The sequence below is a fragment of the Rhinatrema bivittatum genome, chromosome 9 (genome assembly GCF_901001135.1).
Source record: "Rhinatrema bivittatum chromosome 9, aRhiBiv1.1, whole genome shotgun sequence".
Classification (NCBI taxonomy): Eukaryota; Metazoa; Chordata; class Amphibia; order Gymnophiona; family Rhinatrematidae; genus Rhinatrema; species Rhinatrema bivittatum.
In genome coordinates this window covers 23,635,661-23,663,295 of record NC_042623.1, presented here as the reverse complement: position 1 = coordinate 23,663,295, position 27,635 = coordinate 23,635,661, and the positions used below count along the sequence as shown (strand labels likewise).

Here is a 27,635-nt window from a genome sequence, read left to right as displayed (position 1 = left end):
ACGCTTGTTAACTGAGCATCCGTTTCCCAAACCTAACCGCTGGCACTATTTTTTATACTTTTTAAAAAAAACTTTTTAAAAGTTTTCCTTCCTCCTAATTAATATTGCAACAATATTAAGTAGGAGGATGTACAGAAAAGCAGTATGTTCTGCTTTTCTGTACAACCTTTGGGAGATGCACATTTTTTTTGCATTTCGGGTGATTAACTAATAGCTTCATTCACATGCATTTGCATGTGATGAGTGCTATTAGTTTCGTCGCGCGTTGGACGCACGTTGTGGAGGCATCTTTCCCTTTATTGCATAAGGGGATTAGGTAGCGCCTACACAACCCATTAAGGGGCCGATGCAATACAGTGCGCTCAGCTGAGCGCACTGTATTGCATCGGCCCCTTAATGGGTTAAGAAGCAGGTTATTCATCTATATCAAAGCTCAGACAGGTGACCTGTGAGGGGATACTTTTGCACCTAATATTTAAAAAATAGGTTGCCCAATCAATGCAATAAACTTGTGGAAAATCTCTGGATTTGTTTTGCTCAAAAAGGGTGTCAGAGACTCAATCCTCAGTAAATAACCAACAGAGAGCCAAACAAAATCTGATATTTATTTATTTATTTATTTATATTCTACTTTCTGGCTCTTCAAAGCAGATTACATTCAGACATGGATTTCCACAGGCCCATGGATCTGTCCTGGTGCTCCCTGAAAAGATCCAATGGCATTTCCAACCAGATCTCAGGGGACGCTGTAGATTTTGGTCAAACTGAAACCAGGCAGAAATATGCCCATTGAATTTTGACTTTTGAAAGTTTCCACATCCCTACTGGGGTTTTCAGGATGTCCACAATGCATATGCATGAGTTAAATTTGCACATACTGAGTCTCTAAAGTATGCAAATTTATCATATTCATATTCATTTTGGATATCCTGAAAATCTACCTGAGTGACTTTAGGGTCACTAGGACAGGTCTGGGAAGCCTGAATCTAGGCTGAGATAACTATTACACATGGAATTTCTATCTCTAGAAATTCTAGAGAACAGTTTGTTTTCTTTTTTTTTATATAATTTTTTATTTTTCAAATTTCCCATTACATATTCAAGCAAACTTGATTTGCAAGCAATAGAAGAAGTAACAAATTTAGCAAAAAATATCATTGCCACAGGCATTCATATTACAAAAATAGAAATATTGCCTATAAAGTCCACATAAAGGGTAGCACCAATCACAACTTCAGGTATAGTTATAACAAAAGAAAATAAGTCAGATCAGAACAGTTTGTGTTCTGCAGGATTTGCACCTTATTTGACTCCATGGACTCCTTAACATACAGTGCCACTTACCACCAGTACAAGCAGCAGTTTAATTTTGATATATTTTGTATCATGGGATCACTGTATCCCATTGGTTGTCCTTTTTCTACCAAGTCTCTGAGATGTCTGTTATGTTAATATGTTCATCTAGTGCTATATACTCTAACGCGCCCATCTCCCGTCTTATTTTTTACACTCTCTCATCTTACTTTTGGAATTTGCATACAGACACTTTTTTCACATTTGCATTGTCAGGCTACTCTGATCTCCTCTTTCTAATGGTATCTTTTGTAGATATCTGGCTCCAAAGCATGCATCTTTACCCACACCCCATCTCTTTTTTTTTTATCTAACTAAGTTTTATCCAAGTAATAACTTACTGGCTAAAACTAAGCCATTCAGTGCAGGATATTTAAAATTCAGAGATTGTCCAGCTAAGTCCTTTACTATTTATCATCCAGGAAGAGTTCAGGGCCAGATGGTTTCCATACTGAATATAGAAGAACTTTGAAATGTTATCCTTTATGATGTTACAACTGTTTAATTATCAAAGAATTGTAGAAGCCTCTAAAGCAAATTCAGTGGATTCCAATGCTATAACTTTGCTTAAAGAGGGTATAAATGCAGGGCCTATAGAGCGGGGGTAAGCAACTTCAGTCCTGGAGTGCTACAGCCAGGTCTGGCTTTCAGGATATCCACAATGAATATGCATGAGGTATAGCCACATGCAGTGCCTCCATTGTATGCAAATATATCTCATGCATATTCATTGTGGATGTCCTGAAAAACAGATCTGTTTGTGGCACTCCAGGACCAGAGTTGTCTACCCCTGCTAAAGAGGATCTCTCTAATAAATGTAGATATTAAAATCCTCGGCAAGATTCTGTAGATCCAGTTGGAAGTCTTTATGAAATTTTTGATAGCCATGGATCTGACTAGATAAATAACAGATAACTTTTTCATATTTTTAAGGTAGACAGATATGAAAAAGATATATGGTTGCCCTCTGTCTCCTCTCCTCTTCTTTTATAAATTTGGTTATTAAACCCTTAGCCCAGGCAGAGAATCTCTGGATATTCATGGCTTTACAATCAAAGGGGCATCGCACAAAGTTTTTCTATATATTAGCAATGTGCTTTCTTATGTTCTTATGTTCTCTGTTAGTGTTTCTGCCATGGGTAGGCTGAAAGCGACATCAAGAGGTCTGTGGCTTTAAAGAATAGGCCCTTGGGAGTTGTAGTCTAAAACAGAATTAGGATTTCTTCCACTTTTTTTTTTTTTTAATTTTGTGTCTTTCTTTTATATTGTAAGCAGCAGTGTAACAAAGAACAATCCCTCTTTTCCCAAACAGAACCCAGACCTCCCACCTTTCATGCCCTACGGGTCCACTTGTGAGCAAATTAGGGATTAGGTGCAGTTAGTCTACCAAAGAAGCAGGGGGCACTACAGATAGGAAAAGGAAAGGGAAAGAAGAGCCACTATAGCCAGGAGGCTGTAGTTCTAAAGGTACGAGAGACAAGGAGAAAGATATGGCCAGCTAGAGTGTGATTAAGCAGAAAGAAAAGTCTCTTGGGAAAACTGGAAAAGGGTAACTGATAAGCCGAGGGTCAAAGAGTTGCCTGGCTATTCTGCCAGGGAGGCAGAATAGCCAGATAAGCAGGGGATGGTTGGAGGAGGAGCTTGGCGCTACCACTTCAGGAACCCTGGAGAAACTAGTTTGAGATCTGGTTTAGCAAATGGTGGGTTAGATTGTTGCATGGAGCTTCATGACAGCGTGTTTATAAATCCCTGCTAGTCATGTATGCAATGCCTACTGTCTTAAGGAAGAGGCTGTGTGATTGCCTGTTGAGGTACAGGCTATGTGTGAGAATAAAATGAGTTGCTTTTCTGCAATTTGCTTGGCTGTCTGGCTATTTTTCAGTGCTCTGACAGAGCTTCAGGATGGAGCAAGATGTACAACAGTCATCTACAATGATCTTTAGCAAGTCATTGGCACAAAGTTATTAAGCAATAGAGATGTGAATCGGAACCGGAATTGGTTCCGATTCTGGTTCCGATTCACAGCGTGAATTTTTTTTCGTGCGGCCCGATCGGGTTTTTTTTTTTTTTTTTATCGGCTGCGCCCGAGCCGATAAACAAAAAACCCACCCGACCCTTTAAAATAGCTCCCTTAGCTTCACCCACCCTCCCGACCCCCACCAAAACGTTTTAAAATTACCTGGTGGTCCAGGGGGGGTCCCGGGAGCAATCTCCCGCTCTCAGGCCATCGGCTGCCACTAATAAAAATGGCGCCAATGGCCCTTTGCCCTTACTATGTGACAGGGTATCTGTGCCATTGGCCGGCCCCTGTCACACGGTAGGAGCACAGGATGGCCTGCGCCATTTTTAAAGATGGCGCCAGCCGTCCATTACTCCTACCGTGTGACAGGGGCCAGCCAATGGCACGGATACCCTGTCACATGGTAAGGGCGAAGGGCCATCGGCGCCATTTCTATTAGTGGCAGCCGATGGCCCGAGAGCGGGAGATCGCTCCCGGGACCCCCAGTGGATCACCAGATAATTTTAAAGCGTTTTGGTGGGGGTCAGGAGGGTGGGGGAAGCTATGGGAGCTATTTTAAAGGGTTGGGGTGGGTTTAGGGGTTGTTTTTGTGTGCTGTTTTTCCCGCCCTCCCCCCAAAACGCAAAGAGAACCCCACGAACAATTTCATGGGGTTTTCCTATCAGTTTCGGGGAGCCCCCGATTTCTGACAACTTTGAAAATATCGTACGATATTTTCAATCGTCAGAAAAACGATTCACATCCCTGTTAAGCAATATAGAGAACTGTGTTCTCAAGATGACTCTAAAGTCCAAAGAAAGAGTACATCAAACCCAAAGTATATTCTGGTACATACCTGTACCTAGAGGACCAAACTTACTAAATTTATCTTTTTCTGTCGATAAGTGAGTGAATGAGCCATGCTGATTGGGTGTGATGTCCTCTGATGGTGCGAATTGGAATCTTCTCCAACAGTAGAACTTTTTGTTCTGCTCATGCGCGGGAGTTCCCGCGCACGTACCTCAGTCATCATCAATGGTTCAGTTTAGTTGCATTATTGGACGCAAATCTTTCTCCTCCTCAGTCACACTCTTTTCATCGCATCGATGTCGACAACGAACAAAGCCCCAGGCTTCAAATATTGCTCCTGGGCATTCTCTGAGGACCCAATGGCTCAGCAAAAAAGAAAAAAACATTGCAAATCTTCTGAAACCAGGCCCAAATTTTTAAAAGCCAGTGTTTCAGCAACTCATCCAGCGCTGGAAATGTTATCCACTTCGACGCATGGTAAACCCGCCTACCTGCCCCCGGAGCAACCAAAACGGGACTGGCATCTCAGGCCACCGACACATTGCCCCTCTACACACCCCAGTGTGAAGTATCTGCATTGTCCCGAGACGCAACAGTGTCATGTGCCACACCTGCGCTGTCCCACACTTCGCCTGCATCGTCCAAGGAAACTATGGCGTTGTCCAAAGAGAGGCCTGAGTCGAACGATCATTCATCTGCATCGGCCCATGACGCAAAGAGTCAGACGAAACACAAACACGATGCAAAACAGCTACCAGAGCCACGGGAACTCATTCCGCACAACACCAAATTGCTTGCAAAGACACAGTCCAGATTCTTGAAACCCCCAAGACCAGAGATACTCATAGGTCTTCTAAAGATCAGACATCCCAGGACCTAGAGGTAGTAGTGGACATGGAACCCATTCTACAGACCTTTCAACCCAGGCCCTTGTCCCCACAGGCCAGGTCCCACACTATTATCTCTTTAGGATCTTCTCATCTCAGTCAACAGGTGTACTCAGGCTTATCATGTGAATCCAGAAGAAGACAAGAAGTAACTCAACTTCAAGAACCTCTATATCCCAGGCCCAAGAAGATAGTAAAGGAGCCTCCAGCCTTCATGCTCCTAACTCAGAGATTTACAAAGCAGCTGTGCAGCCATGCATGGGCCACCGTTCGGTGTCTCCTCAGTGTTTGCTCCCAAGATCTCTTGGACATAGCTCCTCAGAGGTCATGCAGCAAATATCAGCCATTCTATCTGGCTTTTTTTTCTTCTCATCATCCAGAGGTCAGTCCTCCAAGGTTTCACATCCCAAGCTCAGAATGTCACAGGTCACACCAGGAGTCAGTCTCTCTGCAAACCAGTCAACACTCTCCAAGACAAAGCCCAAAAAGTCTGGAGTCACGTAAGACATCCCCTGATCAGGAGGATGAGGCAGAGAGGCCAGATTCACCTCCTCCATACCAATCACCCTCCTTGTCTCAGACTTCTTCTACTGGCCTCCCTTCTGACAAACCAGAGGACCCTCCGGAACATACCTCCCCACCTGATGATCTCACATATCCAAACTTTGTGGAAAAAATGGGAGTCTTGCTGTTTGTAGAAATTCAAAAGATCCCAGACCCCTGTAAAGAAGTCTTTAGGCTCTTAAAGATACTAGAGTGCCCCTTCAGAGCCAGTGGCTTTACCTCCTCATTCAGTGCTCGAATCAGTCCTCCTTAAATCCTGAGAATCTCCTCACTCCAACGTACCAGTAGCTAGGAAGCTGGACCTGAAATACCACCTTAAAAAATCTCAATGTTATGGCCTGGTACACCTCCCACATACGTCTGTAGTGATTGAGTCGGCTATGAGGAAAGCAGAAAGTCAACACTCCATGCTGTCTCCCCTCCAGGGAAAGATAATAAAATACTAGACAACTTTGCTAAGAAGATTGTTCAAAACTCAATGGTTGCCTCTTGTATCCAACAACACCAATTCTATATGGTCCAGTACATATATAAATGCTTACAACTCCTAAGGCCTTTTGTGTGCTCTGACACAGGAGAACAGATCACTCCTCAACCTTTAATTGACCTGGAAGAAGGAATCTATCACCTCCTTCGCTCAATCTACGAAGCATTTGAGACTACCACCAGAGCCTCGGCATCCACTATAGTGACTCATAGAACATCCTGGCTGTGGGCGAGCTCAATTAGGGAAGACGTCTACAACAAACTGGCAGATCTCCCTTGTCTGGGTGACAACCTATTTGGAGATAAGCTCCGTGAAACAGTTGTGCAGATTAAGGAACAAAACATAGCAGTGCAATCCCTCACTTTAACAGGCAACCATTCCACTACTGCTAAACGTCCATTTTTGCAGTTCAGAAAACCATACTATCCACGAAAATCCTATAGGCAGTACACACAGTACAGACCCACAATCTATCAACAGCTTATTCCACAAATATCACAACCTGCACAGAGAGCACACCCATGGGATCGTAGGCAACAAAAGCCCCTCAGCAAGGTTTTCAGGGAGCTGATGCTGAAGCCACCGACGCCCAACACAACCATAGTCACCCCGGTAGGAGGCAGACTCTCTGATCATTGGGAAGCTCGGTCCAATATTATTTTTGACAGATAGGTATTGAATATTATCCGACAGCGGTACCACTTGCAATTCAAGACCTTCCCCTCGCTTACCCCATTTACTACCACTGTCAAAACATCTCGACCAGATCCCTCTCCTGCAGCAGGAAGCGAACAAATTGTTAACACTGAAGGCGATTCAAAGCATACCACCATCTTGCCACAATACAGGATTTTATTCCCAATACTTCCTCATTCTCAAGCGCACAGGAGACTTGCATCCCATACTAGACCTTTGCCCACTTAACAAAACTCTCAAGAGGGAGAAGTTCAAAATGACAACTTTAAAGACCATCCTCCCTTTTATTCAACAGGGAGACTGAATGTGCTCCATGTATTCTCAAGGATGCCTATGTGCATATACTAATTCACCGTTTCTGCTGACGTTACCTTTGCTTCCAAATAGGCAAATCCCATTACCAGTACAAGGTTCTTCCGTTTGACCCCTCTTCTGCCCCACAAATTTTTACAAAGTGTTTAGCAATGGCTGTGATGCATCTTCACAAGGGCTTACGAATCTTCTCATATCTGGACGACTGGCTAATAGTTTTCCCCCATTTTGCAGGATCTTCAAAGAGATTTTCAAATCACCATTCACTGTCTCGAAGGCCTCAGTTTCCTCATCAACTATGAGAAATCCATTCTCCAGCCAATTCAGATACTACAATTTATAGGAGCGAAGATAGATTACATCCAGGAGATGCCCAAGGACAGAATAAAATGCCTCCGGCTCCTGGCATTACACCAACAGAGCAAGTCCATAGCCAATGCCGTTTGCTCCTGAAGCTACTAGGCCATATGGTGGCCGCATTACATGTAGTCCCTCTCACCCGGCTGTACATAAGACGGTTGTAGTGGGGACCAAAACGTCAGTGGACTCAAGGATCTCAACCCTTATCAGCCAAAATAATGATAACAGCTTCAATGAAGAAGGACATAACTGGTGGCAACATCCGAAAGCTATAACACAGGGCCCGCTATCCCCCCTCTTGTATATTTTATCCATAGATCCGCTTCTTCGGAAGATAGAGGCAGATCCATTGATTGCGGATTTCACTTGGGGACGCCAAAAATTCAAGGTCTCTGCTTTCGCGGATGACGTACTGGTTTTCCTCACTTCTCCTCAAAGTTCGCTAGAGTCAGTTCTCAAACATCAGGCCTTATTTGGGTCCTTTGCTGGTTTAAAAATTAATACCGACAAATCGGAAGCTCTGGAATTAGGTAAAACAGTCAAGGAGAGATGGGTAGAGAAGTTCCCGTTGAGATGGGTGCATACAGAAATGAGGTATTTGGGACTCCAACTAGTCAGAGAGGTGGATAGGATACATGAGGTGAACATAACTCCTCTGTTCAAAAATATGGAGAATAAATTGAAGATTTGGGCTACTCTGCCGTTGTCTTTGACGGAGAAAGATTTTTTTGCTAAAGATGTTGGAGTTGCCCCGGTGGTGCTATGTTATGCAACACATTCCGTTGTGGCTAACTAAAAGGGAGATAACCAAGATGAATCGGGTTATGCGGCGGTTTCTGTGGGGAGGATGACCCGCCCGCTTGCCCCTGTCTACCTTACAATTGAGTAGGAACCAAGGGGGCCTGGGGTGTCCCAACTGGAGGAATTATAATCTGGCCTGTTTGCTGTGCCATGTTCAGGATTGGTTGGATGGGACAGGGAAATTCACACCATTAGACTTTTTAAAAGCAGTGATATACCCCTATAGGCAGGAAAATATTGTACAGATCCATAGCTCACAGCTACCAGCCTCTTGCAAACAGCACTTACTACTTACCTTCGGCAGAAGGGCATGGAGTTTTTTATGCCGCAACAAGCTAAAACTGGGGACGTGTACCACTCCATTTCTTACTTTGAGCGGGAACCCACAATTTGAGGTAGGCCTCGATAACTTGGTAATACGGAAATGGGGCACTCAGGGTTTAAAATGTATACATCAATTCTACGACTCGCGCACGGGGGTGCTTCGCAGTTTCGGGGACCTGCAGGCCATATATTCGCTCGACCCCCATGATTTCTTTGTCTACTTACAAGTGAGGCATTATATTACACACATATTTGGCTCACAACTGCTAGGGACTGCTTGGGAAGGATTATGAGATTATTTTACACCTAGGAGCCCCAGGGGCAACTCCTGTTCAGGTTTTTCAAAAGTTTTGAAAGATAGCATAGATCCTACTGCTCTTAGAGCAATACAAAATAAGTGGGTTCTACAGGCTGACATGTACTTAGCGATGGAGGACATTGTCAAAGTTTTAGACAATTGTTCTCGTCTGTCTGAAAATGTGGGAATCCGGGAGATGGGATGTAAGATATTGCACTATATGTACATGTCTAGAACTAGGATGTATGCAGCTAAACTATGTGATTCTGATATCTGTTTGAAATGTCAGAAGTGCAAAGGATCCTACTTCCACAGCCTATGGGAATGTGAACAGTTGATTCTCTTCTGGGAGGAAGTGTTGGACAGTCTTAGCCAGATTCTATCATTGCGCATACCCCGTGACCCTAAACTATGCCTCCTACAACTATTCACCAACCCGGTATTGGAACTGATGGCACAGGATCAAGTGCTCTTGGGAAAAGCATTGCTCATTGCTCTACAGACGATTATGGCTAGGTGGATTACAGCTGAGAGGCCAGGTGGAGGGCACTGGCACGCTAGATTGGTGACACTGCTACAGCATGAATATATGACGGCCAGGACACAATCAGTGGTGCCTCAAACTACCTGCTATTCCATTTGGGACAAATTTTGGCACTCTCTTCCACTTTCCAAGAGATACCTTATTACTCGATATACGGATTATGACTATTCAGCCTCTACAAGGGATAACTCATAGCTCTAGAGTGGATGGACGCCTGGCTCCTGAGGGGTGGGGAAGGGATTGGAGAAGGGTTGGGGGGGAGTTGGAGAATGTATTACTACATAAGTGTCATGCCATGCGTTTGTGATATTGTTCGTAAAGTAAAAATTGTTCAATAAAGAAAAGATAAAAAAAAAAAAGCTATAACACAGGGAGCTTCTCTTCAACACAGACGCTTCCACCATGGGCTGGGGTGCACACCTTCTTCATTATCAAACCTAGGGCCTATGGTCCCCCAAAGAGTTCTCCTATCAGATCAACCTCCTCGAGCTGAGGGCTATTAGCAAAGTACTGGTAGTATTCGAAGATTTCCTAATAGGAAAAACAATAATGATCTATATGGACAACCAAGTCACAATGTTTTTCATACGCAAACAAGGCAGATCAGGTTCACTGATATTGTGCAAGGAAGAGACTCTGACTTGGGAATGGGCGACCAAACGGGCCATATACCTTCAGGCAACCTATCTCTCAGGAGTAGCGAATATGCAGGCTGACAAACTCAGCAGAGTGTTCCATCCACATGAGAGATCCCTCGACCAAAGCATGGCAGACAGTTTCTTTGTCAAGTGGGGTATACCTTCCATAGACCTGTGTGCGACCCAGTACAATGCAAAAGTGGAAGCCTTCTGCTCTCTCCTTCTGTCTCCGAACAGGATGGCTCAAGATGCTTTTCTCTTCTCTTGGTCCGAGAGTCTTCTATATGCTTTCCTACTGATCCCACTTATAACCCGCATGGTACAAAAGTGCATCCACGACAAGGCGGACATGATTCTCATTGCCCCAGCATGGCCGAGACAACTTTAACAGGCGACCTACGCATATCTAATACAACTATCAATACAATCACCCAGACCTCTGGATTGTCAAGCAACACTTCTGACGCAAGAAGAGGGAACCCTTCTGCACCCCCTTCTCTCAACTCTCCACCTCACTGCTTGGAGATTGAGTGCCAAATCTTAGAACACTTGGACCTGCCAACAGGTATTCTTCTCTTTTCTCGAAAAGCCTCCACTCATCGTAATTACTCCTTCAAATGGTCCCATTATGTAATTTAATGCCAGGAACATTCACTTAACCCATTTCATTGTTCTCCAACGCTCTTACTTAACTACCTATACCACTTGTCTCAGACAGATCTCCAGACCTCATCAATTAGAGTCCATCTGAGTGCCATTGCACCATCTGAGTGCCATTCCATCAACCAGTAGATGGAAATTCCATTGCAATGCATCTGAAAGTATCTCACTTCATGAAGGGACTCTTTCACATTCATCACCAATACAGAAACCTTCAATCCCATGGGATGTTAATCTAGTGTTAACTGCCCTCCTGTCCAGTCCATTTGAACCCCTTGCTACAACTGAAATTAAGTTCCTCATTTGGAAAGTACTATTCCTAGTGGCAATTACATCCGCCCGACAAATTAGCAAGCTGCATGTCTTGGTCCACTTTCCACCATATCTACAGTTCTTCTATGACAAAGTACTATTACAGCCTCACCCAAAATTTATGTCAAAAGTGGTGTCAGTCTTTCATTTAAATGAATCTATTGCTCTCCTGACGTTCTTTTCAAAACCCTATACTTTGCAAAGAGAAAAGACTCTGCATACACTAGATTGTAAGTGAGCTCTGGCCTACTACAAAGCAAGAATGCAGGCTCACAGGAGATCTCAACAATTATTCATCTCCTACAATCCTAATAATCTTGGCGTGGCGGTTTCCAAAAGGATTTTAGCTAACTGGTTGACAAGTTGCATCCGGTACTGTCACACCATGTCTTCCACTCCTCTTCCTGGAAAAGTGAAGGCACACTAAATAAGGGCCACAGCAACCTCGCTGGTGCACTTAAAAGACATTCCCATTGTGGACATCTGCAAAGCTGCAACATGGTCATCAATCCATACCTTCACAGCACACTATTGTCTTGATAATCTCTCTGAGTCGGACAGTTCGGTTGGGAGAGCTTTTTTATCCGGAATTCAGAATTCAAAATGCACAGAGCTTGCCACTTAGTTGATCGGGTTGCAGATTATAGCCTGAACATCCGACGATCTCTCCTCCAGGCTTCTCTAAAGTAGCAGCCCTAGCTTGGGACTCCCCAATCAGCATAGCACATTCACTCGCTTATCATCAGAAAAAAGCAAATTTGCTTGCCGTAAATGGTGTTTTCCATAGATAGCATAGTGAATGAGCCATGCAAACCCACCCACCTCCCTGGCAGATTCTGCAAACACTTGGAGAGACATAACCCATGCTTTGCATACCAACTGAACTGAACCTTTGATGACGACTGAGGTACGCATGCGGGAACTCCCGCGCATGAGCAAAACAAAAAGCTCTACTATTGGAGAAGATTTCGATCCGCGCCACCAGAGGATGTCGCACCCAGTCAGCATGGCTCATTCATTCTGCTGTCTATGGAAAACATCATTTACAGTAAGCAAACTTGCTTTTACTCACCATTTCTCCTTTATTTCCTGGGGCTCCTGGGCTCCCTTTTGGGCATGGCTGTGACCTTCCTCGTCTACCTCTTTCACCCTACAAGAAGAAAACAAGCAAATTACTTTTAGAAAATGATGTACTACATTATACAAATACTTCAAAGGTATAAATTACAGAGAGGCAAGCCTCTCTGATAAAGAGAAAAGCTATGATAAGAGGTCACAATAAGAGGCTGGAAGGAATAAACCCGAGCACCATAAGTGTGATGGAAAAGGGACTGCACACAGTCAGAAGCTGCCAAGCAGCATGGGACAGCTAAGCCGGGCAGAGAGATGGTGACTACTACAGAAGAGAAAGGGAAAGAGAAAAAGAGACAGCTGAAAGTTATGATTCAAGAGTGAAAAGAGGTAAGGCTGCTTTAAGGAAAGGGAAGAGGACCTGAAGAGCCAGTGAATGTATCTGCCACAAAGCTGGGCATATAAAGCAAAAAGTTAATGCAGACAGATATACTGCATGTGTTAAATGTTCAGACATATTTCCATAGTTTTTGGTCATGTCCACAGATGCACCGCTTTTGGGCAGATGTAATATATTGTTAACCCAAATTACCAAATATAAAATACCTATATCCACCAGGAGTTGCCTATTAGATAATGTAATGAAAAAAATGGGACGGGGGAACACAATTATTCTTAAGTAAAGTATTTCTTGCAGGAAAGAAAACAGTTTTTTTGTGGCTGACTAGATCGGGAAAGACTCAATGGAAATTAAAAATGCATAATTTACTGCTTTTCGAATATTTAACAGCCAAAAGGTTTATCAAAAATATGATTTGTTATTGAGCTTATGTGATGCAAGCAAGGAGTGAATTGTTTTATGTCTAAAGCTTTTAGCTATGATTCTGTACTTTATAGCAGGGTTCTTAACCCAGTCCTTGGGACACACTTAGCCAATGAGGTTTTCAGGATCTCCACACTGAATATGCATGGGACAGATTTGCACACACTGCCTCCTCTGACTGGAGCTCCAAGGGGACACCCCTCCTCTACAAAACGTTTTCCCACCCCTGTACTAGTTGGATGCAGGAACGGTTAACAGCCAGGGCAAGGGGGATCCCATTATCACCTGCAAACACACAACAAGATTGCAATATCTATTTCACTTTTCTCTCTGCAATTAATACATTTTCCCCCCAATATTTATTTATTTGTTACATTTATCATCCCCGACATTCAAATCTAGTTGTTCTGTGTGGAGTAAATACTAAGAAATCCTAATAAAAAGATCAAAAACAGAAAAAATGAAAACAACACATAAAACAATATAAAATCATTTGGCATATGCTTGCTTAAAAAATTTAGCCTTCAGATACTTCTTAAAAAATTTCAGTTTTTCTTCTTTCCATAAAACAATATCCATAGCATTCCACAACTCTAGGTCTACAAGTGAAAATGCTCTTTTCCGCATCTCTTGGTAAGCAAAAGTTCTAAAATGAGATACACTTAACAACTTTTGATCGGCTGACCGCAATGCTCAAACTATCCTATATGCCTGAACCAACTCTGACAAAGGGTACTCCTTAAATATCAAAGTTAATATCTTAAACCATATCCTATATTCTATAGGTAGTCAATGCAAATATTCTAAAACTGGTGAAATAATATTCCAGATACTAGGTTCCTGTTGTCATCTGTGTTGCCCCATTCTAAACTAATTGCAGAACTCTTAATCATTTCTTTGGTAATCTCACATGAAGAATGTTGCAATAAACAATTTTTCTAATAACAAGCACCAGGACTGCCGACCAGAAGTCTATACCAGATAACAATGGTTTTAGTTGTCAAACTAAACATAATCAAGCAAAATCTACCTTGGCCACCTATTGTATAGGTTGCTTCATAGATAATTTAGAATCTAAATTAATTCACAAGTTACAGGCTTCTTGAACAACAGGAATAACTAGATCTCCAAACCTAAATTTCTTGAAATTCACCATCACAAGTTTGCCAACTAACCCATAATAAAACTGTTCTTTTTACATTATGCAACAATCTATTTTTTACTAGCCAAGAGCGTATTGCTTCTAAACACACATTACATTCTCTTTCTTGGAGTTTATCATTGTGACAATAGGGCAAACAAAATTACAGGTCATCAATGTATATAAAATATATAAAAATATATAAAATATATATATAAAAATATAAAAATATATAAAATATATATATTTTACTCCAAGTGTACGAAATAGGGCCCCTATTTACAATAAATAAATATTAAATAAACAGGAAGACAAAGAAAATCCTTTTGGGTACCCCAGATGAGACATTCCAACTTATAGATTTTTTTCTCACCCACTACAATTTGTTGACTCCTATTACTTAGAGGGGAAAACCATTTTTAAAACTATAGCTGAAATGCCTAGTCTTGGAGTTGTTGCAATAATTACTTATAATCTACTGAATTATAAGCTGTTGATATATCAAGTTGTATCAACAATAATAAATTGCCCTTATCCGATTCACATTGTAAGTAATTCATCAAGAAAACCAATACAAGTTTGGTCTCTCTGTGTTTCCGGAAGCCCATCTGATAAAAATCCAGCACATTGTTATCCTCCAAATACTGGTTCAGTTGTATGGCTAATCATTTCTCTAAAGTTTTCCCAACAGTTGATAGATTTGAAATTGGATCAAACATTTCTTTTCCACCATCTCATCTATATATAGCCTGCTCAACTGATACAGTATCTAAGGCACAACCATAGTCACGTCATTCTTTCTCCTTCATTTTAATATTATGAAACAAGCACTTCAATGAAGGGCTGAAAAGTAAGTTAACACTCCACTGTTGCTATAACCAAGGCACGGCAATAATGTACATTCTTAATATTATCACTATCCATGTGGAAGGTTCCTGCTATGATCTCCGAGTTGGGTCTTTCATTCCCCAGGCTGACTGGAGTTGCTTTGGAGGCAGTGTTCATAGCCACAAGGGGGATGGGAGAGCCATAGTATCATTCAAGGGTGATATTTAATGGTCCATAATTGCAAGGTTCTAGAAGAAGGTGCATGACCCCAGACCCAGGAATCCTGATGCAAGGCCCAGATTAGGTTCATTGTCCCCCAAATCCCCAGGTAGTTGCAAATGAAGTCATATGGCACCAGGATCCCAGCACTGGTTGTGACTGAGCTGGAAGCCAAAAGGAGGAGGATTAACTGACGGATCAAAAGCAAACAATGTCTGACATCATATCTTTTGAACTGAGTGAGAATTCTGCAACTAATAATATTCCTGAAGAGATCAGGCCATGGAGACCTTTAGCTGAACCATCCTAAGAATTCTCCAAGGATTCTAAGAATTATCCAAGGATAATAAGAACCTTCTAGACCACATGGGCCCTTTCTTCACAACAGGTCACCTCTAAAGAAAGGACCCCCAAATGTTCTCAGAAGCAATTCTTATGTTGATCCGCAAAGAATGTGCTGACTGGATGAGAAAAGTCTAATAAAAAACATCTTGCAAAACTGAAAAATAACTGTAAACTGTAATTGCTCCTGGGAGAATACTGTGCCAAAAAGTTAAAACCTCTGCTCAAAAAAATTTAAAATTCGGTGCACAAAATCTGTAAATTCTACATTTTGTCAAAATAATACAGTATTTTTGCTAATTATTGTCCTGCATTTCAGAACAATTCCTCTCTTACTTAGAGCATTATTTATTAAGTATTTATTTCTATAGATTCAGAGGGGCCGATATAGTGCCACTTAACCAGATAGTAACATAGTAACATGGTAATGATGGCAGAAAAAGACCAAATGGTCCATCCAGTCTTCCCAGCAAGTTTTTTATGGCAGCAGTCAAAAAAGCAAACAGAATGTTAGGAATTATTAGGAAGGGAATGGTTAATAAAACGGAAAATGTCATAATGCCTCTATATCGCTCCATGGTGAGACCGCACTTTGAATGCTGTGTACAATTCTGGTCGTTGCATCTCAAAAAAGATATAATTGCAATGGAGAAGGTACAGAGAAGGGCAACCAAAATGATAAAGGGGATGGAACAGCTCCCCTATGAGGAAAGGCTGAAGAGGTTAGAGCTGTTCAGCTTGGAGAAGAGACGGCTGAGGGGGGATATGATAGAGGTCTTTAAGATCATGAGAGGTCTTGAACAAGTAGATGTGAATCAGTTATTTACACTTTCGAATAATAGAAGGACTAGGGGGCATTCCATGAAGTTAGCAAGTAGCACATTTAAGACTAATCAGAGAAAATTCTTTTTCACTCAACACACAATAAAGCTCTGGAATTTGTTGCTAGAGGATGTGGTTAGTGCAGTTGGTGTAGTTCGGTTCAAAAAAGGTTTGGATAAGTGCTTGGAGGAGAAGTCCATTAACAGCTATTAATCAAGTTTACTTAGGGAATAGCCACTGCTATTAATTGCATCCGTAGCATGGGATCTTCTTAGTGTTTGGGTAATTGCCAGGTTCTTGTGGCCTGGTTTGGCCTCTGTTGGAAACAGGATGCTGGGCTTGATGGACCCTTGGTCTGACCCAGCATGGCAATTTCTTATGTTCTTATGTTCTCTCATTGGATCCTGAACCAGTTGCTCCATAAAACTGTCATTTATTCCATCCAGGAACTTAATCTCTCTAGCATGCCCTTATGTTTCACTTATCTAGTCAATACTGGGGTAAATCTCCCATTATTACTGCCCTGACAGTTTGGTTAACTTCCCTACCTACCAGGTGGATGGTAGTATACTCCTATCACTATAATCTTCCCCAACACACAAGGGATTTCTACCCATAAAGATTTGATTGTGCATTTAGTCTCATGCAGGATCTTTATCTTGTTGGGTTCTATGCCATCCCGGACATAAAGCACCACCCCGCCTGCTCCTCTCTGTCATTGCAATATAATTTGTACCCCAGTAGAGCACTATCTCATTGGTTATCCTCTTTCCACCATGTCTCTGAGATGCCAATTAAGTCAATGTCATCATTCACTGCTATACACTCTAATTCTCCCATTTATTTCTTAAACTTCTGGCATTAGTATACAAACATTTCAAAGTGTGTTTTTTTGTTTGTATTTGCATTCTGCTTTTCAGTTGACAGGGATAAATTGAAATCTTTTAGCTCCGGTGAGTTTTTAATTATAGGCACTTGGACTACTTTTCTTATTATTGGAACCTCTCTGTTGGGATGCCCTAACTCTAATGCTACATTAGTATCCTTTGAAGATACCGCTCTCCAAACCATCTGCTGCTGAGAAATTGTCGGCTTTCCCCTTTGCTCTAGTTTAAAAGCTGCTCTATCTCCTTTTTAAAGATTAGCACCAGCAGCCTGTTTCCACCCTGTTTAAAGGAGGAACCTATTCCTTTGGAAAAGATTCCCTCTTCCCCAAAAGGTTTCCCAATTCCTTACAAAACTCAATCCCTCTTCCTTGCACCACCGTCTCATGTACCCATAGAGACTCCGGAGCTCTGCCTGCCTCTGGGGTCCTGCGCATGGAACAGGGTGCATTTCAGAGAATGCTATCCTGGAGATTCTGTATTTCAGCTTTCTACCTACCAGCCTAATTCTGGCTTCTAGAACCTGCCTCCCACATTTTCCTATGTCACTGGTGCCCACATGTACCATGACAGCTGGCTCCTCCCCAGCACTATCTCAGATCCTATCTAGGTGACACGTGAGATCTGCCACCTTCGCACCAGGTAGGCATGTTACCAGGAGATCCTCATGTACACTAACTACCCAGCTGTCTACATCCTAATAATCGAATCACCAACTTGGACAGCCAACCCAAGCCTTCTCTCCCAGGCAGTAGCCCTGGGAGACATATCCTCGGTATGAGAGAACAATGCACCACCTGGAGAGCAGGACCTTGTTACAAGATCATTTCCTGCTGCACCAGGTTGATGCTCTCTGATCATGAGACCTTCCATCTCCAAGGCAGCACCAGGGCTGCCAGACTGGAGTTGGGACTTGGCTATTATGTCCCTGAAGGTCTCATCTATATACCTCTCTGTCTGCCTCAGCTCCTCCAGGTCTGCCACTCTAGCCTCCAGAGATCGGACTCGTTCTCTGAGAGTCAGGAGCTCTTTGCATCAGATGCACAGGTACAATTTCTCACCAGTGGGTAAAAAATCATACATGTGACACTCGATGCAAAAGACTGGGAGGCCCCCCTCTTGCTGTTGAACTGCTGCCTTCATCTTAAATTTGTTCAGTTCCTAGTTAAGTTTTAAGTTGCTATGGGAGTAGGAATGCATACAATAAGGGTCCTTTAAATGTATTAGTGTATTCATTATATATCTGGTAGTGACCTACAAGGGAATGATCAAACTCTTGGTAAGGTGTGGGGAATTTCTGAGTTTAAGTTAAAAACTTTTTTTTTTTAAAAATCAGCCTTTTAAGTGTGAAAGTGACACTTGCCTGTAAATTAAAGGATGAGCTAGAGGTGGGTGGGAGGGCTGGGAAATACAAAAACACAAACTTCTCTTTGTTACCTGCCTTTCTGACTACCTATTTAAATACAAACACACAAATGTCTGTTTGTTGCCTGCCTTTCTCACTACCTATTGAAAACAAATATATGAACACACTAAATAATATACCCCAATAGTTTACTTCTCCCCAATACTTTTAAATTTTAAAAATTTCTCCAAGCAGTACTTACTGGTTCTTTCCAGCCACCAGCAAGGTGATCCTTATCTCATACCAATGACTTCTCTCTGGCAACCCCCCCCCCCCCCCCCAGCTTTTTGTAATGGCTGGTGTAGCTGATAATTCTGCCATGCAAAGTTTCCCATATAAATACCGGATTACATTTGGTCATTGCATATATTTCCTTGAACATCTTTATCTCATCCTCAACCAAGGCCTTAAGGTCTTTATGCCCCAAGTCCGAAAGGTTAAGCCGCAAAGAATGCTCTCCCAGCAATGCCTGCATGAGATCCATATCGAGTGCAATAGGGCTAAGATTCGACAAGTAGCAGGGCAAAATGGCCACATGTAGCACTCTACTCAGCAAGCCTTTGGTGCATAGAAAAAAATCTATATGGCTATGTGTATTGTGCACCACCGAGAAGTAGGTGTAGTCTCTGCTCGTTGGATAACTGTCCTTCCAGAAATCCACCAAGTCCACCCCTTGTATAAAGGCTCAAAGCCCTCTATTAGGCTACAATCCACCCTGACAAGATCTATCCAGCACAGGGTCTATACATGCATTCCAATCTCCCGATGCTATGACAGGGTAAGGGGAGAAACCAGCCAGCTCCACCCTAACTTGGGAACAGAAAGCATCTTAGTGTTTATTTGACCCATAGATATTAGCCACTACCACTGACTGCTTGTATAGGGTTCCCTCAATGAAAATGATTCTGCCCTCCGGGTCTTTTTGAACTTTGTAAACTTTAAATGGAAGAGCCTTGTATATCAATATACGACCCCTCCCCCATGACTTTTAGAATTAAAGGATGCATAAAAGACCTGTCCCACCCACTCTCTCTTGAGCTTCTCATGTTCTTTGTCGGTTAGATGGGTCTCCTATAATAAGGCTATCTGAGTCAAGTGCTGCTTCAAAAAATGAAAAATTCATTTTTGCTTGATAGGGGAAATAATGTCATAGACATTCCAGGCTATCAAGCCTACTTTAGTATTGACCATATTCAAAATGGATATACCCACTCTGTAGAATCAGGCCAAGAGTCCAACCACACCATATGACGCAACACTGGACAGGAAATACTGAAAAAGAGCTATCTCTTCCCATTTTTTGATTTAACAAAGAATCATAAACCTCCAAGTGCAATCCCACTAGCCCCTGCCAAACCCCAACTAGTAACCTCCCCCCCCCCCCCCAAGGTTTAGGAACAGCAAGATTTTTACGTTCTCTCTGACCTCAAACTGTCCTGCCTTCCAATACCTCCAGAAGCCAAAACCCCCCTCCCCCCTCTAATTTGCAGCTGAACTCTCCAGCAGGAGAACCCTCGGGGCCAGAGTTCTGCCACCCCCTCCAAACAGACACTCTCCTCCCTCATCCCACACTCTCCATCCACCTGAAAACAATGCATCCCCATCCCCATCCCACAACCCCCAGAATTCTCAAAGCCCTCTCAACACAGTGCTCTCCCTACCTCTTCCCAAGCCCCCCAGCCCTCCACCCTTCCAGCCTGACACCACCAAACATCCTTAATAAGACCCCCGACTAACAAAATAACTCTTAAAGTAACACAGATTCCCCTGATACAAACCCAGTACATAGGAGTACCATGGGCATTTAAAACTTAGATACAAACATTGTGGAATATATGCTGGCAGCCATTAAGCACTCCGAGTAAACAGCGATAGAGGCAGATACCAGTACACTGACATTTGAGGCCTCCGAGCGCAGTCCCCTTGAATTGTGGCTCCCCTCTCTACATGCTCCCACTGCCTCTGTTTGCCAATCGCTCCCGACCGGCACCAGCCGCCTCCTTTTCTGTCAAGTGCGCTCATCTCCACACATTCATGACAAAGTCCACGCCATGGAAAAAAAAGCTTGTCCAGTAAACGCACATGACCCCGGCCTTCAGAGTCCAACTTATCCTACAGAAACCATAAGAAGCAAGCAAATAAAAGGACCATGGTTGTGCCAGGGCATTTCACTCCTTCACCCCTTCTTACCAATAAACCCCCCATCCACCCTGCAAACCTACTACAGTAAATTAAGTAAATAAGAAAAATAAAAACAAAGTTAAACCCCCTGAAGATCGCCCCAGTAACAGTCAAGCATATCATTTTTTCAGGGCCTGCTTAGCTCTCCCTCCCCAGCAATGCAGCACATTCTCCCAGTCAGCTCCTGGTGATCAGATCTCATCAGCACTGCTACCACAGTTTTGCTTCTGTCCCAGCAGCGCCGCTCTGACCTAATCCAAGTGACGCTGAACCTCCACTGGCGAGTCAAAGATCTTGGGTTTGTTAAAAAAAAAAGACTTTTAGACATGTGGGGTAAGGTACGGCATATGGGATTCCACAATGCTGCAGGGTTTTCTTTACAGCAGCAAAACCAGCCCTCCCCTTTTTTTTTTTTAGACCGCCAATCAAAAGTCCTGAAAAACATCTTAAACTTTATTATTTTTGTAGAGAATCTCACCCTTTGATCATGCAGCGCCCATTATTCTGGCCTTGTCTGTGAAAGCATGCAGCTGAATGACGATGGTGCGGGGCCGCCCATCCGGGCCTGGTTTCAGCGCCAAGGCTCTATAAGCACCGGCAAGTGCAGAGCTTACGGCAGCCATCGCTTGAAGAACTCCAACGGTGCTGTGCCTTCTCATCCCTCTGGAAGCCCTACCACTCTGAATTTGCAACAGTGGCCCCGATTTTCTATGTCTCCTAATTTGTCTGTTGTTTCTGTGAGCTGCTGCTCCAGAAAATCCACCTTGCACCGTGGTTCTGTTAGTGAAAGCTCAGGATCTTCCACACTCCACTAACTCCATCCATGATGAATTGTCTTGCACCGATGCCACTAGCTCTGCGACCTTTTCCACAACAACCGTTAGCTCTCTATTAATAATCGAGGTTAATTTTGTGGAGAAAGATTCGAACAAAGTCTGAAGCTGTTTCGGAATGTCTACTGGGAAAGTGAGCACAGGCCATTCCTCATCAGAGGCCTGCACCCTACCACTCTGCGAGCTTTTATGTCCAGATTTCTGCGTCTTGCTCCCCTTGTCTGACCACATAGCAGGCAGTGTCTTGGAAGGCACTTCTTTGACATCTTGAAAGCTCCAAAAAGGTAAAATGTGCTAGGATGATGACGAATTTTAGGCCTGGAGGTTGGGAGAGTCAGCCACAAGCGTCCTTACCCTTCAGCACATCATATGATCTCCGTGAGCTGCTTTTTTGATAATTCAGACAATGTTGCTTGAACATCCTTTGCTTTTGGACTTGGCCATCGAAGCAGTCCTGTGTTTATCCTTAATGCCTGTGTATCATTACGCTGGATTGTAAAAATTAGGGCCCAATGTTGGCTTGTCCTTTGAATCCAATTCCCTTTTTTTCACCAATGAAGCAGAGAGCAATTTATTTATTTATTTATTTATTTATTTATTTAACAGCTTTTCTATACTGACATTAAAATACACATCATATCGGTTTACAGCGTAACAAAAAGATGGAAAATACAATGAACAAGGGAGGGGGTTGTCCTGTTTCCCCCAAACAGGACAACCCCCAAATAGAAGAGGAAGCAAGGATGAGGCAAACTTAAAGGAAAACAATAAAGAGCAATAATCTAGAAATGGGAAAGATAATTTACAAAATGTGCAACGGTATTACAATAGTTGAATGAATCAGCAAATTACATTGGAAACAATGATGATGATGCAACTGCAATGTTGCAGTTGCATCACAAGCATCAAGGCTAATTGATTAAGGATAGTAATCCCCATGCCTTCTGTTAAAGGTAATAACTGCCGCTCGTGCAGGTAACACCTCATTTTCATACAACATATATATGTATAACTATATAAATAAAAATGTAAATATTTGTTTGTTCAAAATCTTAAATCTCCGAAAGTTCTTCACCGATTGCTGTGAAATTTTGACAAAATGTTGCATTCGAATACGCGCATGTTTTTATATACCTATATTATATAGATGTCACACCTGTGACAGGTAAAAACATGCTTTTTTTGAAAAACAGCACCATCTGTTGGACGTAAAAGCAACACACGCTCTCTACAATATAAATGGGCTCTCACCGACGGCCCACAAATGCGCAGTAGAGAGCAGCTCTACCGCGCATGTGCAGACCATAGAGCTCTGCGCTACGTGCTGGGTGTCATAGAGGGGAGGAGGAAAGGGCAGACAAGTCGCCGCTCCGTGAAACGGCTCAGCCCGTTCCTCCATCGCTGGGGAAGGGGGGAGGGAGTAGGGACTGCCGGACAGTTACACACAGGAGGAGGAAAGGGTAGAAGAGTCGCCGAGCTAGTCCGTCCACCGCCGGGGAATGGGGGAAGGGAGTTGGGACGGCCGGAGCAGAGCAAATGCAGTAGAAAGCGGCTGTGAAGAGATCACAAGCAGCTGCAGCAGCCAAAGCGCAAAGAGCTGAACAGAGAACAGCTCGCCCTCCTCCCCCGCCCCTGAGTCCTGCAGATAAGGAGAAGCCAAGTAAATATCCCGCAACTGCGGGGGGGGGGGGGGGAGGGGGAAGGCAGTGCTGTCAACCCACCCGTGGGTCGTGACATTGCGTTGGAATTGAGCTGTGTCGTTTACCATACCGTTCATTTAGTGAGTATAGTTTATGTTTTTTTTTTTTTATTCTTTTTCATTTCTAGAATTATGCGGTTTACATCTAGACACGGATTGCTTCTCACATGGACAATTATATGTTGTGTGTTCTAGAGTCGGCAAACCAGACAATCTCTATATCTGCACAGACAATGGAACAACAAAAAATATTGTATACCCACAAGCATTGTGAAATTAAACGTATTAGAAACATGTGCTTTCTCTTTGCTTTCTTTTCCATTTAACCAGACCGAGCCACAGCAATGCGTGGCCGGGTACAGCTAGTATATATATATAAATATATATATATATATATATCTTTCCAAAAATATTTCCCAAATGGAAAAAATGAACTAATGTGAAGGTATTAAAAAAATTGTTATTCAAAAATTATCCATATTCAAATAAGTGAGCAATACCTGCTATCGTTAGCTCAGATCAGATATAACCATTTTATTACAAAATTGATAAGTTCAAACACGTAACATTGAATCACTACCTAATACAAATGCAAAAATAGGCAGAAAAATATATTACAAAATACACGTAAACAGATACATACAATATCATTGAATGACAGTAGAATATCAATAACAGTTAATTATTATACATAACTGTACCAATGATTGGTCATCAATACTCCAAATGTTGCACTCTTAAATTTCAAAATATGTAACCACAAAAACATACACAGGCATAATAACAGCCATTCATACACACAAAGAAGACAACCTAAGATCTACAATGTCACGGGTTGACAGATAAAAAGCCCCAACAAGGCCCTTGTTTCACCGATGAAGGCTTTATAATAACACTATGTACAAAATCTACTAGTGTGATTCAATCGGCATGTGCCAACCCTTTTTATTTAAAGTGTACTTTTTAGTTTTTTTAACTATACTTTTTTTGCCAGCAAACTAAAATTAATTTTACTTTATTTTATTTTTTTAAAGCTGCTAGATATGAAATACTCCAAACCTGACTGGAACCTGGTGTGCTTTAATCAGCTGCCTTCCCCATCGCCCACGTCTCTCCCTTCCTGCCAACGTTCCCCCTTGCACTGCACTTTTTGCCCTTACTTTTAAACTGCAGAAGGCTTCCTGGGAGAGGTGTGGGCTCTGCTCCTCCTGTAATCTCTCTAATCAAGGAGGATGTTCGGAGCATTAATTAGCCCTGGCTTGGAGCTGGCTGCTGTTTCCACTGCTGAGGATTGAAGTTCCAGCTACTTTAAATATACATCATGCTTGGCTGGCTGGCTTTCAGTTGTTTGTTTGTTTTTTGCTTTTTTCTTCATACTTTAAGTCTAGGTAGAAGCCAATCCTTTGGAGGATGGGGGGGGGGGGGGGGGGGGGTTCCCTTTCTTGGGTTAAGCTTTTATCTTCCTTACATGTCCAGTTTAAATTTTACGCCTCTTCTAGAACTTAATGGGGAGTCACTCCTATCTATGCCCTTCTCTTCTACCACCAATTCCTGACTCTGTGCTTTCCACCTGGCCACACCATATGCTTAGAATAGACTTCCAGAGCTGGTATCATGCTCTCTCTCTAGCCTTGTTTAAATGCCATCTAAAAACTCATCTTTTTGAAGATTTTAAATCTAAAACTTTTAAATCTAAAGGTATTTTATTTATTTATTTAAAAACTTTTCTATACCGTTGCTAAGTTAAATACCGTCGCAACGGTTTACATGTAGGCACATATTTAATGTAGGTAAAAGTGTACAATAGTACATTCTAACAGGTGCCGTCAAAGGTTCGGTTACAATATATCATTAGACATAGTCATTTAGCGAAGTAGTTCATGACCAATTGTACCAAGGTACTTACAACCAAGGTACTTACAACATTCTATTTATTTATTTTCAAATTTAGAGACTGCCTCTTCCACAAAGGCTACAAAGGCAGCGTACAACATTATAAAATACTGTTACAACTTCATAATACAGGATACATACGCATCTGGAATTCATCGATTAAATGCTCTGTAAAAAAAATGGGGCGGATTTTAAAAAGGTTATGCGCGCCAAGCCTATTTTGCATAGGCCTGGCGACGCGCGCAAAGCCCCGGGATGCGCGTATGTTCCCGGGCTTTGTGAAAGGGGCGGGGGCGGGACCGAGGCCTCCAGCACAGTGGCCTTGAAGGGGGATTGCGCGCCGGCAGCTGGCCGGCACGCGCAAGTTACGCCTACCAGAGGCAGACGTAATTTACAAAATAAAGTTAGGGGGGGATTTAGGTAGGGCTGGGGGGTGGGTTAGATAGGGAAAGGTGGGGGGGTGGGGGTAAAGGAAAGTTCCCTCCGAGGCCGCTCCGATTTCAGAGCGGCCTCGGAGGGAACAGAGAAAGCCATCGGGGCTCCCCTAGGGCTTGGCGTGCACAAGGTGCACTAGTGTGCACCTCCTTGTGTGCACTAACCCTGGATTTTATAACATGTGAGCAGCTGCGTGCGCATGTTATAAAATCGGGCTTACATTTGTGCGCGCCGGGTAGTGCGCAGAAATGTAGTCCGCACGCGTAGGTTTTAAAAATCTGCCCCAATATGTTTTGCAAGATTTGCAAAAAGAAGCATAATCACTGTCCATTCTTAGTAACAATGGAGAACTGTTGCACCCCAAAGGCCTGCGCAAGAAAAGGCTCCATGCTTCGTTTGTAACAGCTTAACGCTAGGGATCTGAAGTAAGGCCCAGCTTACTGTGCGCACATTGGGGCAGATTTTCATAGCCCTACGCGCGTAAATCCATGTTATAAAATCGGGTGTACATTTGTGCGCGTCGGGTAGGCCGCGTGCGTACCTTTTAAAATCTGCCCCATTCTCTTTTTGAATGGATGTGCAGCATTTTGATGCCCTCTGTCTATCAGCCCAAATAACAGGCACAAAGTATACAGATTGCTTTTAGAAGGCAATTTTCTAAGTACTACATGGGCATTGTGCCCATAAACATAGAATATACGCATGTAAGTAGCATTTACACGTGTATACACTCTTTTATAAACCTCGAGAATATACACATACTTGCAGTGTCGGGCATAAGTGTGAACAGAGAAAAAAAGGGGCAGTGTATGAACATTCCAAGATGGGGATTGGAAGTACAGGCACAAGTTGTTGTTTTGTAAGCAGTATGCATGCATACATTACCAAATTTGTCCATAGGCTTTTACATTTCCTAACTGACTCACATAATTGGAATCACACTTGTCATTTGTCTGTAGTTTATGGGTAGGAGCTCTGGGTGAACTGGTGGGGGTTCGGGGTGAAGCGCTGGAAGGTCTCGGTAAAATAGTGAAGATGATCTGCAGAAACTAGTGGAGGTATCTGCAAACTGGTTGTTGTGTTCGTGCCTGTTCTCGCCCTCGCTCCACCCTCTCTACCTTTGTGGTGACTCCCTTCGGGTCTGATGGACAGATGCTGCCGCGGCTTCTCCTCGCTGTGTCTTCCTGGAATCCCCGGGCTGGCCTGATGCTGTGGATCTGCCATGTTCCTGATGACGTAAGGGCATGCGCGCGCGCTCCAGAGATGTACCGGTAAGGGCGCGAACTTTGGGGGCGTCTTCCCATAGTGACGTCATCCGCTTCCAACTTAAAAGGTCTTCGTTTGCTACTTCAAATCGAGTTAGCAAGGGGAAATCTTTCTCTGCTGCTGTGCCTTCACAAACTTACCAAGGGGTACCCACTCCTCGGGGGCCCCGCTCTCTCTTCTTGATTTCAGACTGCTAAGACGGGATCCGGTACTCGCTCCTCGAGGGCTTATGTCCCTGAATGCTCAGAAGACTCCTTAATGCCTGGAAGCGATCGCAGACGTGAACATTGTGAGTTCTATTACAGATAGGAATCGGTAATCGCTCCACGAGGTCCTGTGTTCCTAATCTCTGAAGACTCCCTTCTGTCTAAGACGTTCTCGCAGGTACAGAGATCGTGAGTTGTCATTGCAGAATGGAACCGATACTCGCACCACCAGGGCCCATGTTCCTAGAACCCTTCACAGACTCTCTTCTATCTCAGAAGCTATCGTATACCTATATCTGGTACATTACTATTTCATATTGAAGATAGGAACCGGTACTCGCTCCACGAGGGCCCATGTTCCTAGAACCCTTCACAGACTCTCTTCTATCTCAGAAGCTATCGTATACCTATATCTGGTGTTGTGATCCTGTCCGCAAGGAGCGTGGGCAGGCTCTTACCTTCTCACAGCCACAGCCAGTCGGGCTGCTGACGCTGCTTGCTTTCTCCCTGAATCAGCTGGGGCTGTCCCCGCAGCTGTTCCC

General features: G+C 43.1%; 1 protein-coding gene across 11 annotated transcripts in view; it reads right to left on the bottom strand.

Annotated features, from left to right (window-relative positions):
- The window catches only part of LOC115098596 (collagen alpha-1(VII) chain-like), a 420,825-nt gene that overhangs the window by 36,060 nt on the left and 357,130 nt on the right, over positions 1-27,635 (bottom strand). For all 11 annotated transcript variants that reach the window (XM_029615285.1, XM_029615292.1, XM_029615282.1 and 8 more), the window contains one exon: positions 12,118-12,195. In XM_029615285.1, coding sequence (XP_029471145.1) covers positions 12,118-12,195 — 78 coding nt within the window. The remainder of the gene's footprint in view (positions 1-12,117; positions 12,196-27,635) is intronic.